At 48.2% G+C, this 19,150-nt stretch overlaps 1 protein-coding gene across 1 annotated transcript; it reads left to right on the forward strand.

Annotated features, from left to right (window-relative positions):
• Window positions 1–14,345: 14,345 nt before the first annotated feature.
• CRX (cone-rod homeobox) lies at window positions 14,346–17,545 on the forward strand. The gene is made up of 3 exons (XM_065920676.1): window positions 14,346–14,445; window positions 15,163–15,314; window positions 16,898–17,545. Exons 1-3 carry the CDS (start codon window positions 14,346–14,348, stop codon window positions 17,543–17,545), a joined length of 900 nt encoding a protein of 299 aa, XP_065776748.1.
• Window positions 17,546–19,150: the final 1,605 nt, after the last annotated feature.

A 19,150-nucleotide genomic window follows, 5' to 3' on the forward strand; every position in this document is an offset into this window, starting at 1 on the left:
CACAGTTTTAAAAATTATTGGGCTTCCCTGGTGGCTTAGATGGTAAAAGAATCGCCTTCAATGCAAAAGGCCTGGGTTCGATCCCTGGGTTGGGAAGATCCCCTGGAGGAGGGTATGGCAACCCATTCCAGTATTCTTGCCTGGAGAATCCCAAGGACAGAGGAGCCTGGCGGGCTACAGTCCATGGGGTGGGAAAGAGTCGGACACAAGATTGTGCAACCATCACCATAATCTAATTTCAGAATATTTTAATCATCACCCAAAGAAATCCTGTCTGTGTCCACGAAACAGTCACTCTCCATTCTCTATCCATACATGTGCCAGCCCTGGCAGTGATTTTCTGATTAAAAAAATTTTTTTCTTTGTTTTTTCTCTCTTTTTGGGGAAAGTTTACTGGTCATTTATTGTGATTTTGGGGTTAATTTCCTTAATGACTAAATGATAATGATAATGAGTTTTTGTTGCAGTTTTTGTTCTTCATAAGTCTTATGGCAATTCAATTTTATTCTCCTTTTTAAAAATCAGATATTTTGTTCTTGAACTTTTAAATTATATACCTCAGTGTGTGTCTTCCAACATTACCAAGTAACGAACTCAGTTCTGGCACTACCTACCTAGAGACAGGGTCAGATTCCAGAGGTTAAGTCGCAGTCTTACAGGGCTGCCCTCGTCCTCCCCTTCAGACATTAATCTCAAGTCCAGATTGTCACCTGTGCCCCCGACCAACCAGTCATAAATTGGATATTCCCGTGATCCCGTCCTTGGATTTCATTAACTTGCTAGAGTGGGCTCACAGAACTCTGGAAAACACTTGCTAAATTATCACTTTATTATAAAAGGATTTTAACAACCAGATGCAGTAGAGGAAGAGATAATTAGATAGCATCACCGACTCAGTGGATGTGAATTTGAGCAAACTGCAGGAGATAGTGGAGGAGAGAGATGCCTGCAGCCCATGGGGTCACAAAGAGTTGGACGTGACGGTGACGGGACAACAGCAGATGATGAGATCCAAGGGCTCCCAAACACAGGAGCTTCTGGGCTTTGGAATCTGCTACCCTGGTGACTCAGAAGGTAAAGAATCTGCCTGCAATGCAGGAGACCTAGGTTTGATCCCTGGGCTGGGAAGATCCCCTGGAGAAGGGAACGGCAGCCCACTCCAGTGTTCTTGCCTGGAGAATTCCATGGACAGAGGAACCTGGCGGGCCACAGTCCATGGGGTCACAGAGAGTCGGACACGACTGAAGTGTTAGTCCAACACTTGCACTCTTTCAGCCTTGCAGCACAGAGTTGTGTCCTAGTTCACCAACTGTGAAGCTCTTGGAATCCCATCCTGTGGGGTTGTATGGATGTTTCATTACATAGGCATGATTGATCAAATCCTTGGTCATTGGCATTTGACCTCAATCTCTAGCTCTTTTTTACATCCCAGGAGGGGGTAGTTGGGTGGAGAGTGGGAGTGAGGTGGAAGGGACTGAAATTTTAATCCTTTAATCCCAAGATTGGTTCCCCAGGCAACCAGTCCATCCTTGAGTCACCTAGGGCTTTCTGAAGGTTGTCTCATTAACATAACAAAAGACATCTTTATCTCCTCACAAGAAATCCTAAAGGTTTTAGGAGATCCAGGAATAGGTTTCCCTAATGGCTCAAATGGTAAAAAATCTGCCTACAATGCAGAGGACCCAGGTTTCATCCCTGGGTTGGGAATATCCCTTGGAGAAGGGAATGACAACCCATTCCATTATCCTTGTCTGGAGAATCCCACGGGCAGACAAGCCTGGTGGGCTACACTCCATGGGGTCCCAAAGAGTTGGACCTGACTAAGTGACTAACACACATGCCAGGAATGACAAAGTTTAAAGATATATTTTTGGGACTTCCCTGGTAGTCCAGTGGCTAAGACTCTATACTACCAATCCAGGGGACAGAGGTTTGATCCCTGGTTAGGGAACTAGATCCTGCAACTAAGGGTTTGTATGCCACAACTAAAGATCCTTTGTGCCATAATAAGATAAGGTGCAGCCAAATAAATAAATAAATATATTGTGTTTGACTTCTTTCACTCAGCATAAGATTTTGTGAATCATCCATGATGTTGTACATGTAGTAGATTGTTCCTTTTTCATTGCTGAATAATATTCCATCTCATGGCTGTGTCACACTCTGTTCTTTTACAGCTCAGTAAGACTTTTGGTTGTTTTCCATTTGGGACTTGGGACATGAAAAAAGCTTCCATGAACATTTCTGTACAAGTCTTATGGTGGACATACGTTTTCATTTCATTTAGATAAATACCTAGAAGTGGATCTACTTATGAGGTTAAAATAACTCATCTTTATAGAAAACAGCCAAGTTGTACTCCAATGTGGGGCCATGCCATTCCCACCAGAAAATACAAGAGTTCCCAGTTGTTCCACAACCTCACCAACATTTGCAGTGTTGATCGTTTTCTTTGTAACCATTTTGGTGGTTATGTGTAGAATCTCCTTGTGCGTGTGCGTGTGTGTGTGTGTGTGTGTGTGTGTGGTTCATTCTCCAATGACAAAGAATATCTTTGTGCACTTATTGGTCATTTGTATATATTTTGTGAAGGTTCTCTTTCAGCTATTTTATTACTGAGTTGGAATCTTCCTTATGTATTCTGGATACCTGTTCTTTGCCAGCTATAAGGTTTTGCAAATGTCTTCTAACAGACTGTAGCTAGGATTTTCTTTAACGTGAAACTTTTTGAAGGGTAGAAGTTCCCCATTCTAATCAAGTCTAATTTTTAAGAAAAAAATTTTTATTGGAAGACAACTGCTTTATAATATTGTGTTGGTTTTGGCCATACATCAGTCAACCACAGGTGTACGCGTTTCCTCCCTCTCAAACCTCCCTCCCTTCTCCCTCCCTGTGGTTACTGCTGTCTGTGTCCCATTCAAGAAATCTTTGCCTGCTTCCTGAGGTCAAGAAAATACTTATCTTTTTTTTTCTAGGAGGGCAGGCTATATGTCACCATATGTCGACTATATGGCTGACTATAGCCACTGGGCCACCAGAGAAGTAAGTCCCAAGAAATATCTCTTTGATCTTTGTCATTCCTGGCATGTGTGTTAGTCACTTAGTCATGTCCAACTCTTTGGGACCCCATGGAGTGTAGCCTTCCAGGCTTCTCTGTCCGTGGGATTCTCCAGGCAAGAATATTGGAGTGGGTTGCCATTTCCCCTCTCCAAGGGATCTTCCCAACCCAGAGATTGAACCCGGGTCCTCTGCATTGCTGGCAGATTCTTTACCATTTGAGTCACTAGGGAAGCCCATATGTCACTACTGATTTGAGTCTTCTTTCTTTTCTCCCAGCAGTGTTTTGGGATTTTAGCTGGTCAGTTAGATGAAAGAAGAGATGACAGGATTTATGGGTGGATCTGATGTGTGTATGAGGAGGAGGGGTATGCTGAGGAAAAAAGGGAGAAGGCAAGGCTGATTGCCAAAGTTTTCTTCTGGGTGTAGATGAGAAAAGAAAGCTATTTGCCTCAGGGGAGGAGTAGCCTGGATTTAGACTCAGCTTAATTGACATCCCAGAACCACTTGCATGACCTGAAACCCACCTGTCCACACCTACCCAGTCTGGTGAGACTCTGGGTGGGAAAATTTGGGGGAAGTGATAAAAAGGAGCTGACACCTTCTCCCGGGGGCTTTTGAAGACTTGTTCCTTTTTTGTATTTTATCATATGGGATCTTTTTAAAAAATTAATAATTAATTTAGCTGTGCTGGGTCTCCATTGCTGGGAGGGTTTGTCTCTAGTTGCGGTGCTCGGACTTCTTTTGCGGTGGCTTCTCTTGTTGTGGAGTGTGAACTCTAGAGCGCAGGCTCAGTAGTTGTGGCGTATGGGCTTAGTTGCTCCAGGATTTTCCCGGACCAGGGATTGAATGTGTGTCTCCTGCACCGACAGGTGGATTCTCCATCACTGAATCACCAGGGAAGCCCTTGGTGTGGGATCTTAGTTCCCGGACCAGGGATTGAACATGTGCCCCCTATAGTGGAAGCACAGATTCTTGAACCCTGGACCTCCAGGGCAGTCCCCAAAGACCTGTTCTTTCTTCCTCTCTCTGATGACCAGCTTTCTTTCCCCTCTCCGGTGGGCCAGGAGGGTCTGGTACAGGACTGGGTCGTCCCATCAGTAGCCTTTAGGCAGGTCAGTGAGGGTCAGGTGGCCGCTCCCTCTCTCCCTGTCACCCCTGGCTCAAGCTAATGAGACGGGTCCTGATTCCCCAGCCAGGCTGCTGGCCTTAATCTCTCCTGGCAGGGGGTTGGGGGGGTGGTGAAGGAAGAAAGGGCCCCTTATGGTGAGACACAATGACCCAGCCACAAGGCGGGATTACTGAGATCTCACGCGCACGCACAAAGGTAGGTGTTGGGATACATTGGGATGGAAAACAGACCCAAGTGGGGTCAGGAGCTCAGGGAGATATTTATATCCAGAGACACACACACACACCCCCAGAAAAAGACAGAGAGGAGAAAATTCAGAGAGAGACAGAAACAAGGAGAGTCAGAAGTACAGATCAAGAAAGGTATCAAGACAGTGAGAAAGAAATGGAGGGGGAACTAGAGGGAAAGAAAGCAAGAACCAGAGGGAGACAGGGAAGAGGGAGAACCAAGAACAGAAATTGAAGTTTAAGAGGTTGGGTAAAGCGCAGCGGGGCGGGTGGGGTGGGGGAGAGATTGGAGTCACAGAGAGGCAAGCGTGTGTGTGTCTGACTCTTTGCGACCCTATGGACTGTAGCCCACCAGGCTCCTCGGTCCATGGAATTCTCCAGGCAAGAATACAGGAATGGATTGCCATTCCTTTCTCCAGGGGATCTTCCCAACCCAGGGATTGAACCTGGGTCTCCTGCCTTGCAGGTAGAATCTTTACCATCTGAGCCACTACGGAAGCCCATATGCTTGTAGACACAGAGAGACAAGGACAGAGACCAAAATCAAAACCGGAACAGGAACTCAGAGAGAGGGAATGAGAGAGACAGCAAGAGGGACCAAGACAGACAGATAAATCAATAAAGACAGGACCAGAGGGATCCAGAGCTGAAGAACGAGAGAGGAGGTACTCAAGGCAGACTGGCGGGAGCCCTGAGGGTCAGAGCAAAAAGAAATGGAGGCACAGAAATCCCAAGCAAAGACTAAGGGCATGGAGGAAGGGAGGGACAGATGGAGATGGAGATGATACAGGGAGAGAGAGCGGGGGTCAGGGGCGGGGAGGAAATGGGAGACGTTAACATCAAAGAGCAATAGAGATGGTTGGATGGCATCACTGACTCAATGGACATGAGTTTGAGCAAACTCCAGGAGATGGTGTAGGACTGGGAAGCCTGGCATGCTGCAGTCCACGGGGTGGCAAAGAGTCAGACACGACTTAGCGACTGAACGGCAACAAGTGACAGAAGCCGAGGCAAAGAAAGAAGCAAAAGAGAAACTGAGGCAGGAAACAACGAGGCCGTGCAGAGATGACTTAGTGGGCAGATAGACTGCTGGGGAGAGAAGGGATGACCCAGGAGAGGGAGCCAGAAAGCCCCGCGCCCCTCATTTCTCGAATGATCTCTCAGAACACCCAGCCTTGCTCTTTGATGGACAACAGCCAAAGCTCAAGGGACTCCAGTTAGACCGAAGGAAGAACTTCCCTGAGGAGTATGGGTTCCTGGTTCCAGGGTGCTGGGGCCTCCCATCCCCATCAGCTCTAATTGCCAAGATGTCATGGTTTTGGGGGCGGCGGGGGAGGAGAGGATGGGATTAGGCAGACGGGTGCCCCTCCCCCTCCCCGCCAATGTCACCTCCTGGCGCCCAGTCCAGTCCCCCACCCGGGGGCCAGGATTACCCTCCGAGATCCAGGCCATGGCAGATGACATCACTCTCAGCCAGGGCTTAAAATCTCCCCGTGTGAGGGGACCCGTTTCCTTCAGTCCCTGCTGTCTGATGACTCCATCCCCGGGCCCCCCAGGAGAACCCTGTCCCCACTCTCCGAAGGTGAGTGTCCGCAGGAGAAGCCAAGGAAAGGGGATGGAGGAAGTGGGGGCGAGAGAGGGGAGAGGAGGGCTCAGGACGTGGGTTCATTTTATTCATGGCTGTGTTTTCAGGGTCTGGCACAGGGTTGAGGAGTGGGAATGTATGATGTTGGCTGGATGATCGTACAGGGATCAGAGTGTCTGTCTTGATGTTTGGGGAAATATGGCAGCTGGGGGCAGTGAGGATAGACAGAAGAAGCTGGCCCATGACATGCAGGCTCCTTCAGGGGTGGCTTGTTGGGGAGATGACTTGACCAAGTCCGCCAGCTCCCAGGGTTGGGCGCTTTTCACAGCCTGAAGGTAACTCCTTGGCACATCTCCTTGTACTTTCTTTACAACTTAGCACAGCCTGAAACTCCCTCTTCATGTGTGTGTTCATCTACTCATTGCCCCTCTTCCCCAGTGGACCTTGATTTCCCCCCAGTGCCTGCCATGTGGTTGGGATGCCTGAGTATTTGTTGAATAGATGGATGAATGGATGGATGAGCGAAATAGAATTGTAGAGACACGGATACAGAGCGGCCAGGTTTTGTGGCTGCAGCAGGAAGGATGGAGAGGGGACTAGGAGAGTACCCCAGGGGGCTGGGGATGCGATAGTTTGGGGATGAAATGGGGGCGAATTGATTATTTGGGGACCTCGCTGTCCCCTGAGGCTCTGGCTTTCCCCACGTCCAATCCTGGGTTGTGAGCACGACCCTCAGATTCTCCTCTCTTTTTTAATGTTTAAATTTTTGTTTTGTATTGGAGTATAACCGATCAACAGTGTTGTGATAGTTTCAGGAGGACTGCAAAGGGACTCAGCCCTACATACACATGTATCCATTCTCTGCCAAACTCCCCTCCCATCCAGGCTGCCACATAACATGGCCCGCTCCTTGTCTCTTGGGTGACCGAGCCAGTGCGCGTTGCAGAGATCCGACAAAGCTGGGGGGGTGGGTCTTGCTCAGACTGAGGTGGAGCCATGTGGGTCTGTGTGAGGTTGTTCAGAGCCTCAGTTTCCTCATCTGCAAAATGGGGACAATGACAAGTGGCTCTCATGATCCAGTCAGATGAGCCATGGTAAGCTCATGTCCCAGACCTGGGCTTGTTGTGAGTGCAGGGGAGAGGGCTGGCTTCATCCTACTTTGGGGGATCCTGAGCATATTTGGGGGACAAGGCAAGGTTCTGAGGTCCAAGATATCCGGGTTCTATTCCTGGCTGTGCCACTCACCCTAGTGTGTCCTCAGAAATTAACAGAACCCCCTTCAGCCTCAGTTTCCTCATCTGAGAAATGGACATGTGAGCTCCACAGGGTGCTGTAGGGAGCATCCTGAGGTCGTGTAGCCTGGTGGTCGGGAGGGTGCAGGCTGGGGGGAGGGTGCTGGCTCTGCTGCTTACGTGTGTGATGGGACCCGGGACTCTGCTTCTCGGAGCTTCGGTGTCCTCCTCTGTGGAGTGGAGGTGACAATAGGACCTACCCCATGGGACGATTTCACTGGATTATTGTTCCCAGAGATCTTGTTCCCAAGCAGCTGGGGATTCCAACTGGAGGTCCTAATGGATGGAGGACTTTCTGCCCATCTGGGGGCAGGCATCTTCCTCCTCCAAGACTTGGTTTCTTCAGCCATAGATTATCTCCAGGACAACCCACAAGGTGGGTGTGAGCCTTCAGACTTCACCGGTCCGAGCACCTGCTCAGGTGGGAGTCTGAACCCCAGGAACCCTGAGCAACAGCTTCAGACCCCACTGGTTGGTCCCCAGGGCAAGGACAGTGATCTTCCCAGCTCCACCGTTTGGGACTATGAAACATCACTGCCTTGAAATCCGCCTGACAGGATGATAAAGGGTGGCTGTCAGGCTCACTGCAAATTCTCAATGAAAGATGACACTGTGGTTGTTGTCTGTGCTCTTGGAGGTTGGACACACAAAACCCATTTGGAGGAGAGAAGTCCCGGAAGTTCTGATATCATCGACCACCTCATCTAGTTGCCAAACCCAGAGACGGGCTTCGGTGGGTGTCTGACATCACTTTTGTTGTTATTGTTCTTTGCTGATGTCTTGTCCACCACATGCTTGCTTATTGGATGATCTGCAGAGTGGGTAAACCCTCGACCTTGGCGGTCATTATCATTATTAGCTGCTTGATTCTGGTCAAGCACCCTCATCTCCCCGAGGCTCAAGTTTCCTGCCTGTAGAATGGGATCCTCCCAGGGAGAAAGATCTAGGTTTTCCTGGAAGACCAACCCCTTAGCTGGGCAGCTTGACGCAGATTCCCTGGTGAAGACAGTAGAAATGGATTAAAAAATTTTTATTTATTTTTGGTTGCTCTTGGTCTTCTTTGCTGCACAGGCTCTCACTAGTTTCCGTGAGCAGGGGCTACTCTTTGTTGAGATGCATGGGCTTCTCACTGCAATGATTTCTCTCGTTTTGAAGCACAAGCTCTAGGGCATGCAGTCTCAGTAGTTGTGACTCTCGGGTTTAATTGCTCCGAGGCATGTAGAATCTTCCCGGATCAGGGATTGAACCTGTGTCTCCTGCATTGGCAGGCAGATTCCTATCCACTGTACCACCAGGGAAGCCCTAGAAAAGGATGCTTTTGTTCCAAGCTCTGCAAATTGTTCCTAGAGAGCAAGTTCATCAGGCTCCCTGTTTCCCTTTTCTCGTGAGGTTTTGATGAAATATCATCAGTCCTTGGAGGAAAGGAAGGTGACAGAGGGGACCCAGGCTGGGAACTAGGAGAACAGGGCCTCCAGGAAGGTGGTCCCCACTCACAGCCTGAGTGACCCAGGCAAGTCCCAGCACCTGAGTCTGAAGATGTTCTCAATTATAAAATATGAACATAATAGTAATACTGTCTCTATGACCCAGACTTGGGCTGAGGACTCAATGCCGTGTTGCCTTGGGAAGTCTTGTGTATTAGTTACCTGTGGCTGTGTAACAAGTTACCCCCAAACCTAGCAACTTAAATACTTATTTATGATGCTGTACAGTTTCCTAAAGGAAATAAACCCTGAATATTCATTGGAAGGACTGATGTTGAAGCTGAAGCTCCAATCCTTTGGCCACCTGATGTGAAGAGCTGACTCACTGGAAAAGACCCTGATGCTGGGAAAGATTGAAGGGAGGAGGAGAAAGGGGATGACAGAGGACGAGATGGTAGGATGGCATCACCGACTCAATGGTCATGAGTTTGAGCAAACTCCGTGAGATGGTGAAAGACAGGGAAGCCTGGCGTGCTGCAGTCCATGGGGTCACAAAGAGTCAAACATGACTGAGCAACTGAACAACGGACAGAAGTTTCTGAGGTCACAGGAATCCAGAGACAGCATCACTGAATGATTCCGGCTCAGGGTCTCTTATGCTGTTGTAGTCGGATGTCAATCAAGGCTGCCATCACTTGAAGGCTTGACTGAGGCTGGACCGTCAGATTCCTGGAGGTTCATTCCCACGGCTGTTGGCAGGAGGCCTCAGTTCTTCCCATACAGACCTCGCCACAGGACAGTGCAAGCATGTTCGGCCCCACAGCTGCTTTGCTAGAGAGCAAGAGGGCCGGCCTCAGAGGTCACACTGTCATTTCCACAATATCTTCTTGGCTGCACGTGCAGCCCTGCTCCGTGGGAGGGGACAACTCTAGGGTGTAAATACCAGTCATTACTTAGGACACCTCTTGATTCTTAGGCTTTATGTGTTGTTTCTACTTTAATGACTAGTATTGACACTGAGCGTCCCCGAGACCTTTCTATCAGGCCCCACACACTTAGTCCACTTTCCATCCTGATCACTCTGCTCCAGTAGCGCTGGACACCTTGGTTCTCCTCCCACGAGATGAAACGATTCCAGCCTCCAGACCTTTGCACCTGCTGCTCCCTCTGCCTGGAGACCTCTACGCTGAGATCCTCTCACAGCAGATGCAGAGTCCTTCGTTTTGCAGCCCCAAAGTCGCCTTCTTAGAGAGAGGTCTTCCCTGATCATGCTTCCGCAGAGCATGCTTCAGCAGTCCTGTGGCGAGGTCTGTGTGGCAAGAACTGAGGCCTCCTGCTGACAGCCATGGGAATGAATCCCAAGGAATCTGACTGTCCATCCTCAGTCAAGGCTTCAAGTGATGGCAGCCCTGGTTGACATCTGACTTCCCTGATCATTCATCTAAATCTGACGACTCACCCTCACCTCAAACCCCATCACTCTCTTATTTTGTTGTTCATTGTTCAGAGTCAGTGTCTGACTCTTTGCGACCCCATCAACTGCAGTATGCCAGGCTTCCCTGTCCTTCACCATCTCCCAAAGTTTGCTCAAACTCATGACCGTTGAGTCGGTGATGCCATCCAACCATCTCATCCTCTGTCTTTCCTTTCTCCTTCTGCCTTCAATCTTTCCCAGCATCAGGGTTTTTTCCAATGAGTTGGTTCTTCTCACCAGGTGGCCAAAGTATGGGAGCTTCAGCTTCAGCATCAGCTCTTTCAATGAATATTCAGGGTTGATTCCCTTTAGGATTGACTCATTTGATCTTCCTGCTGTCCAAGGGACTCTCAAAAGAGTCTTCTCTAGCAACACAGTTCGAAAGCATCTCAGCCTTCTTTATGGCCCAACCCTCACATATGTACATGACTGCCAGAAAAACCATAGCTTTGACTACACGGACCTTTGTTGGCAAAGTGATGTCTCTGCTTTCGAATACGCTGTCTGGGTTTGTCATAGCTTTCCTTCTAAGGAGCAAGCGTCTTTTAATTTCTTACTACCCCGTTTAATTTTCCTTGGAGTTCTTGAAACTCTCTGGAAGCATTTTGAGTTTCTTAATAAAAGTTTGTTTCCTTGTTCGATGTTTGTTTCTCTGATCAGAACCTCAAATTTCAATCCCTTGAGAGCAGAGATGCTGTATGTCTTATTTCTTATTGTCTCCCTAGACCTTAGAGCATGGTTGATTCTCAGAAAATATTTACTGAGTGGACAGCAGAAGTTCAATTTATGATAAATGAAACTCTCGCAAATGAGGGTTGAGAAGGACTGGGCAGTGAGAGAAGGATGAGGTGGGAGCTCACATAAATGCCATCCATTTTAGGCATTGATTTGTTTTTCAAATATTTATTGGGCATGCTGGGGACACCCCAGGGACTAAAGTGTTCCTCGTCTCCATTGTCAGGTAGCTGGATTAGGGGAGGGAAAAGCAAACATACTTATAAATATGTCATACTTAGTACACGTGATTCCTGAAGAACAGGAGAAAGTGTGTGTGTGTGTGTGTGACATCCTGTTTAGGGTGTGGGCTGGCTCTCCTGGGAACTTATGTTTGAGCTGTGTCCTGGAGGAGCAGAAGGGGTTAGTCAGCTGGTGAGAGGGGCTTAGGGCTGGGGGAGAGGCATTCCTGGCCCGGACCAGTTATTGGAAGTTTCTGGAGAGCTGAGAGGTCTCCCGAGGTCATCTTAACTAGGGCGGTAGGGAGCCCTGGAGAGCGTCTCTCTCTCTCTCTCTTTTGAATAGGTGGTATTGTAGGTTTTGTTGTTGAAAAGGTAATTTACACACACGTGGTTAAAAAGTAATCCAAACCGGAAAACAAGGAATGGATACAACACAGGAGACAGCCACTTTACTGAATATTGTGTCCTTCTTCCTGGGAATATTCTGTGCAATAGAAGTACTGTGCTAAGTCACTTAGTCGTGTCCAGCTCTTTGTGACCCCGTGGACCGTAGTCCACCAGGCTTCTCTGTCCCTGGGATTCTCCAGGCCAGAACACAGGAGTGGGTTGCCATTTCCTCCTCCAGGGGATCTTCCTGACCCAGGGATTGAACCCGTGTCTCTTAAGTCTTCTGCACTGGCAGGCAGAAATATATATGTATGTATTTTTAAAAACCACAAATGATAGCATGCTATACACAGTGTTTTTCCTTTGAAATATGTATATATATTGTGTATATAATTTGGTAACAAATTATATCTAATATACACAGCACCGCACTTTTTCCCCTTCGAATACATGTTGTATGTATAATTTGGTTTTTGTTGTTTAGTCACTTAGTTGTGTCCAACTCTTTTGTGACCCCATGGACTATAGCCTGCCAGGCTCCACTATCCATGGGATTTCCCAGGCAGGAATATTGGAGCGGGTTGCCATTTCCTTCTCCAGGGAATCTTTTCTGCCCAGGGGTTGAACCTGTGTCTCCTGCATTCTTTTACCACTGAGGCACCAGGGAAGCCCATAATTTGGTAAAATGTGATATTTAATACACAGACACATACCCACCCCATTGCAAAAATGTAATAAAAAAATAAAAAACCTGACTCTTAGGCACATGTAATAAGCCCAAAACAAAGATTTAAGTCATGAACTGGCTGTTTCCAAGGAGAATTCAAGGAAGAGAGGTTAATACTGTTATTCACAAAAGGTGTGCTGAAAAACGCTGGTCAGTTTAGGTACAAAACTAGTTCAAGTTCTACAGGCAGCCAAACTGTAACCCTGAGGTTATCTTTTGTACCAGGGAGAAATCACTGGTGACCAAACATCTGAAAGTTGCCATTGAACTTGTCAGTGTCTGGACCCTAATCAATAGTGAAGAATCAATTGAGCAAGGGTACAGTCCCCTAGAAAAGGAAATATTGCTTGGGTTGGTCAGCTAGATCACCAGGAAGTGACTTGCTGTCAACCATTTGTCTCATTGCTAAATTTAGGATAATCTTTTTTTTTTAGTTTATTTATTTGACTGTGCTGGGTCTTAGTTGCAGCTCACTGGCTCCAGAGTACATGGGCTCGGCAGTTGCAGTGCTCAGGCTTAACTGCCCCACGGCATGTGGGATCTTAGTTCCTTGACCTGGGATCGAACCCGAGTCCCCTGCATTGGAAGGTGGGTTCTTAACCACTGGACTACCAGGGAAGTCCTAGAATAATCTTTCCTTAACCATATACTAGAGGTTGTTTCAAGTCCATTCACAGAGAGTTATAGTTTTCAATGACTTTATAGTACTCTCTTGCCTGGATGTGCCATAATCGTAACATAACTTACTTAAATTACATAAAAACTTACTTACTATGTCCCCTTTGGTGGATGTATAGGGTGCTTCCACATTGTGGCGATTATAAATATGCTGCATTAAAAATCCTAGCTTGGGTGGGGAGGGATAAATTAGGAGTTTGGAGTTAACAGAAATGCACTATGGTATATAAAAGAGAGAAATAACAAAGACCTACTGTATAGCACAGGGAACTCTATTCACTATCTTGTAATAACCTATAATGGAAAATAATATGAAAAAAATACAGAACTGAATCACTTTGTTGTATACCAGAAACTAACACAACCTTGTAAATGAACTATACTACAATGAGAAGTATCCTAGCACAAACTCTATGCACATGTCTGCTTGCAAATAATAATAACCGCCACAGTTTTGTAGTATTTGCTGCATGTCAAGTGCTATTTTAAGTATCAGATGCACAATAAATCATTTGACCCTCATATCAACCTAAAGATGTAAGTGCTGTTTTTCAGTCCCATCTTCTGATGAGGTGACTGAGGCACCTTGAAGGTGAGTTGCTGGGACCAAGGAAAGATGGCATTTTTCTTTGATAAATGTTTGCAGTTTGTTCCATTCACACTGTTACCGATCTGACATGAGAAACCTGTTCTGAGGCCAGCCCTGGAGTTACCAACCCTCTTTGATCTTTGCCAACTTGATGGGTCAAAAATAGTCACGGGAGATCATTACTTGCTGTCATTTGATTGTGACTCCCTTGGGGTCACTAACCATCCCGATTTGTCTGGGACTTTTCAGATTTGTCACTGAAATCCCACAACCTTAGAAAGCTCTCCATCTTTAGCAAGCAGACCGAGACCACTGGTCACCCTACTTGCCATGATTCTGCGTGAGGCTGAACATCTTTTTTGAGGTCCTAGGGGTTGGGAAGATCCCCTGGAGAAGGACATGGCAACCCGCTCTAGTATTCTTGCCTGGACAATCCCGTGGACAGAGGAGCCTGGAGGGCTACAGTCCATGTGTTGCAAAGAATCGGACATGACTCACACTAACGCACGGTGGGGAAAAGGGTCTTTGACAAGGGAGTTAGAAGATTTTTTAAAGGCTAGAGTAGGGATAAGAGCTTCCATTTAGAATGCTCATTACAGCTTTCAATCTCGGCTTTACAGAGTCCCAGTGATGCTTTGACGACCTTAAGCAGAGGGCTGTTTTATAGGTGAGGAAACCCAGGCACAGAGTGTGGGAATAAGTTGCCCAAGGTCACGTCTCTAGGAAGAGACTGAGGCGGTGATGAATTGGGGAGTTTGTGAGCACCCACTCTTTCCTTGCAGGCCCCCTGACCTGGGCCCCAGCATCCCCGAAGATCATGATGGCGTATATGAACCCGGGGCCCCACTATTCCGTCAACGCCTTGGCCCTGAGTGGCCCCAGTGTGGATCTGATGCACCCAGCTGTGTCCTACCCAAGTGAGTACAGTCGTCCTCCCCTCCCGCCCCCCTTGCTGGCCCCCATCTTCTTGGGTCCCTCAGGAAGAGGATGGGCACTTATAAGGGTGACGTCAGGGCCATACACCAGCCAAACGGGTTCATCTGTAAATGCAAAGCGCCACCCCACATCTCTTAGGGATGCAGGAAAGCATGTGGACCTTCAGAGAAATTTAGGACAGTGGTTCCCTCTCGGGTGAGGGAGGGAAGCCATCTGGAAGGGGGACCCAGAGGAATTCCCATCTGTCAGCAATGCTTTATTTCTTAGCGAAGGAAGCGTTCTATTTTTGATGGTATTATTCTTTTATTAAGTTGTCTGTTATGGTCCTGCCTCTTTTATAGGCTGGATATCCCCAAATGGCTGGATATCCCAAATGTTGTGTTTCAAGTGAATGTCTTGGTGCAGAAGAAATTTTAGAAAGGGGATAAAAACCAAACTCATATACCTCCTTACACAGCTAAAGCCAGTTCTCCTCGGGATGAGGCAAGAGTCCCCCTAAGGACAGGCAAAGGGAGAATCCATTTCCCAGGGGGACAGAGTGAGGTCTAGAAGTTAATCAGCACCCCCTTAGTTTGGGCAGATGAACACCCAGAAGAGGCTTGCCAGCATCCCATGCCTTCTCAGAACCTTGCATCAGCGGATGCAGAGAATGGGGTCTCAGGTCACCTGAAGGTCCTGTTTTCCTGTCTTCACCCCAGGCGCCCCGAGAAAGCAACGGCGGGAACGGACCACCTTCACGCGAAGCCAGCTGGAAGAGCTGGAAGCCCTGTTTGCCAAGACTCAGTACCCGGACGTATATGCCCGTGAGGAGGTGGCTCTGAAGATCAACCTGCCTGAGTCCAGGGTTCAGGTGGGGTGTCCTGGTCCCTGGGATCCAGAGCAGAGGGAAGAGGGAGAGGTCACAGAGGAAGAGCCGAAGTCATACAGGGTCCTGTTAATCCCTCACTGTCATTACTTCACTAACTTCCTCTCTTACACGCCTATCCCTTCTCATTCTATGGGCACTGCCCCTGATCCCTCCTTTAGCGTTCCCACCAAGAACACTCTCTGTTCCCGCTACCCGGAAGATACATTCCCTTCACCCTGTTCAACTCTTTGTTTATCAACCAATGCAGTCACCTTGCCAGTCAATGAAACCTACACCACGCTTGGCATTAGAAGCTGCAACTTTCTCCTGCCATCCCAACTCTGCTACTCCCCCTTACTCTGCTCAATTGGTTCATCCATAGTATTTATCACTTTCTAAAATTCTATGTGATTTCCCTCCTTACTATTTATTTATATGCTGTCTCTCTCAGCTAGAATGTCAGTTTCACTGGTGTGTCCCCAAAGGAGTAGAAGAATACATGTTTATTAAATACTTGAATGGATGGATGGATGGATGGATGGATGGATGCATGGGTGAATGGATGGATATATGTATATATGTGTGTTTGTATGTATGATGTATATATGAATGTATATATGGATATATATATATGCTTGTTTGTATGATAATATGTATACATATGTACATAGGATTGGAAAGGTGAAAGTATGTATCATTGTATGTGAAGTGAAAGTATCAGCCTTTCAGTCATGTTGGACTCTGCGACCCCATTGACTGTAGCCCACCAGGCTCCTCTGTCCATGGAATTCTCCAGGCAAGAACACTGGAGTGGGTAGCCATTCCCTTGATCAAAGCCAGGTCTCCTGCATTGCAGGCAGATTCCTTATCATCTGAACCACCAGGGAAGCCCATCATTGTGTGTATATACACACAGCTGTACTTATGCATGATTGTTATGCGTGTGCATATGATTAGATGGTGAATGTACATATGGATGACTGTATGTCTGCATGTATGTATGAATGATTAGGTGGACAGACGAGTGTATAGGTATATATTTGTATGTTACATGAGATAAGTATGTACATATGATTGGCTGGAAGGATGTGTATATGTGTGTGTAACTATGTACACACAAATGTATGCATGGACAATTGTGTGTACTGTGTATGATGGTATGTGTGTGGCTGTACAATCTTATATGTAAGTAATTGGCTGGACGGTGGTTGAATAGAGTGCCCCATGTTGTTTCATTGTTCAGTCGCTCAGCTGTGTCTGACTCTTCGTGACCCCATGGACTGTAGCCCACCAGGCTCCTCTGTCCAAGGGATTTCCCAGGCAAGAATGCTAGAGTGGGCTGCCATTTCCTTCTCCAGCGAATATTCCTGACCCAGGGATCAAACTCGTGTCTCCGGCATTGGCAGGCAGATTCTTCACTCCTTGCCCGCTGGGAAGCCCCCAGAGTGCCCCGATGCCGATTGCAAAGTGGAGAGTGAGGACTCTGGCATGCTTCACCGATAAGCATCATCACTCCTGGGCATCACGAAGGCTCCCCTGGGCCTCCTGCCCACTCGCTCTCCCTCGTCTCCCCTCTCACCCCCCAGGTTTGGTTCAAGAACCGCCGGGCTAAATGTCGGCAGCAGCGGCAGCAGCAGAAACAGCAGCAGCAGCCCCCAGGGGCGCAAGCCAAGGCTCGTCCTGCCAAGAGGAAGGCAGGCACATCCCCAAGGTCCTCCACGGATGTCTGTCCGGACCCCTTGGGCATTTCAGATTCCTACAGCCCCCCTCTCCCCGGGCCCTCGGGCTCCCCCACCACGGCAGTGGCCACGGTGTCCATTTGGAGTCCGGCCTCAGAGTCCCCTTTGCCCGAGGCGCAGCGGGCGGGGCTCGTGGCCTCGGGCCCCCCTCTGACCTCAGCGCCCTACGCCATGACCTACGCCCCCGCCTCTGCTTTCTGCTCTTCTCCCTCAGCCTACGGGTCGCCGAGCTCCTATTTCAGTGGCCTGGACCCCTACCTGTCTCCCATGGTGCCCCCACTGGGGGGCCCGGCCCTCAGCCCCCTCTCGGGCCCCTCCGTGGGGCCCTCCCTGACCCAGTCCCCCACCTCCCTGTCAGGCCAGAGCTACGGCACCTACAGCCCGGTGGACAGCTTAGAATTCAAGGACCCCACAGGCACCTGGAAATTCACCTACAACCCCATGGACCCCCTGGACTACAAGGATCAGAGTGCCTGGAAGTTTCAGATCTTGTAGAAGACCCTCCTCTCTCCATCTCTTGTCCCCCCTGCACATTGTCCCAACCCGCCCTGGGACAGCATCCCGGGGGAGGTGGCAGGAGTCCTTCCAAAGGTCACGGCCTCTTTGGCTCCAGTGACCAACACGGTCCACCCCTTTCCTCCCGGGGCGCTTGATAGGTCTTAGTCATCCTCTCAACCCCAAGGTGGTCCCATACGGAGTCCAGCTGGCATTTCAAACCGTGAGCCCCCGACTCCAGAAACTGGTGCTGAGAATTCACCCTGAGACGAAGTTAAACCAAACTCGACAGTTGACTTGGGGTTGTGTTTAGGTCAGAAAATCACAGTGCTGTTGAACAAACAGGTAGGGAGGCTTGATTCCTTAACTTTCCATTCAGGACACTTCTTTAGCTCATGGGTAGAGATCCTTCTAGAAATTCCAAAGACAGACTTTACAAAGCCCCAGGATGGAACCTTTAGGCCAACTGTACTGTTAAGTTCAGAAATTCATTTGGCAATTTTCCAGATTTCACAGATGTCAGGTTTACATGATAGGTTTAGGGGGCTGTTTAATATACATGTGTATATATATATATATACACACACACACATACATATATATTTTCTTCTTGTTACTTTTTTCTTAAAGACATTTCATCATTCATTCATTCATGACACTGGAAATGGGCATATCTGGTGGAAGAACGGAAGGCAAGTTGCCTGTTTCACGTCCACTTTGTTTTCTTTCGTTTTAGCATTTTTTTTAAAGGTGAACTTCACCCAAACACTGGAAGAATCATGGTTGCTGCGTGGGGTACACCAGCTATGATTGTGGCTATTTCCAAGAGAAGAAGAGGTGGACAGGCTTCCCACCTGTAAATATATAAGAGACGGGGGTGGGGCAAGAGAAATGGATTTGGGGGCAGCCCCACATCCCACATTCACACTCCCTCTTTTAGAGGTTTTGTTTTCAGTTTCGATTGTGGGATTGGACTATAGATAGAGCTTGGCCTGGGAAATTTTCCTGGGGCAGCACTGTATGTCTTCTAATACAGTCTGACCCATGGCCACAGAGACAAGCAGTGTAAGAATCTGAAGAAGGATGCAGGCATCCCAACACTCTTGGAAGTTTGGTACTTTGGCACCTACTTTCTCAGTCTGAGTTCTTTTATTTTTGGGTGGGGGAGGCAGGAGCCACGAGCCATTCACTGGTGGGTTTCACAAGGCCAGGAGTGAAAGGAAATAGTCTGGGAAGGAAGTGGTATGCTGCGAGGTACTTAACAACGGGCTCTGGAAGGAAGAGGAAATCCTGGTTTGTTGCCCATTTGTCTGGTGTAAATACTCCCACTGTGGCTGATGTCAAGGCATCAGGCTGAGGTCCCTGAACTTAGGAAGAGACACTTACAGTCTGTGCTCACTAGCCAGGACAAGCTGGCTCCAGGCCCCCTGGGCGGGAAGCAAGGTCAGGAGGAGGGGCACGATGCAAAGACAGACTAGGTGGCATCAGGTGATGCAAAATCAGAAGAAACCATGAGCGGCACCCTGAGATCACTAGAGCCCCCAAAGATGGCTTATGCATCATCTCTCCTGGGTCTGAGTCATGCTGGGACATTAGACCCAGAAT

Source organism: Muntiacus reevesi, chromosome 2 (genome assembly GCF_963930625.1).
Source record: "Muntiacus reevesi chromosome 2, mMunRee1.1, whole genome shotgun sequence".
NCBI lineage: Eukaryota > Metazoa > Chordata > Mammalia > Artiodactyla > Cervidae > Muntiacus > Muntiacus reevesi.

Bases quoted from the DNA above. Each gene is read 5' to 3' on its own strand.
- CRX (XM_065920676.1), top strand. From the start codon at position 14,346: ATGATGGCGTATATGAACCCGGGGCCCCACTATTCCGTCAACGCCTTG. The intron at 14,446-15,162 runs GTGAGTACAGTC...TCTTCACCCCAG, and splicing joins CCCAGCTGTGTCCTACCCAA to GCGCCCCGAGAAAGCAACGG. The intron at 15,315-16,897 runs GTGGGGTGTCCT...CTCACCCCCCAG, and splicing joins TGCCTGAGTCCAGGGTTCAG to GTTTGGTTCAAGAACCGCCG.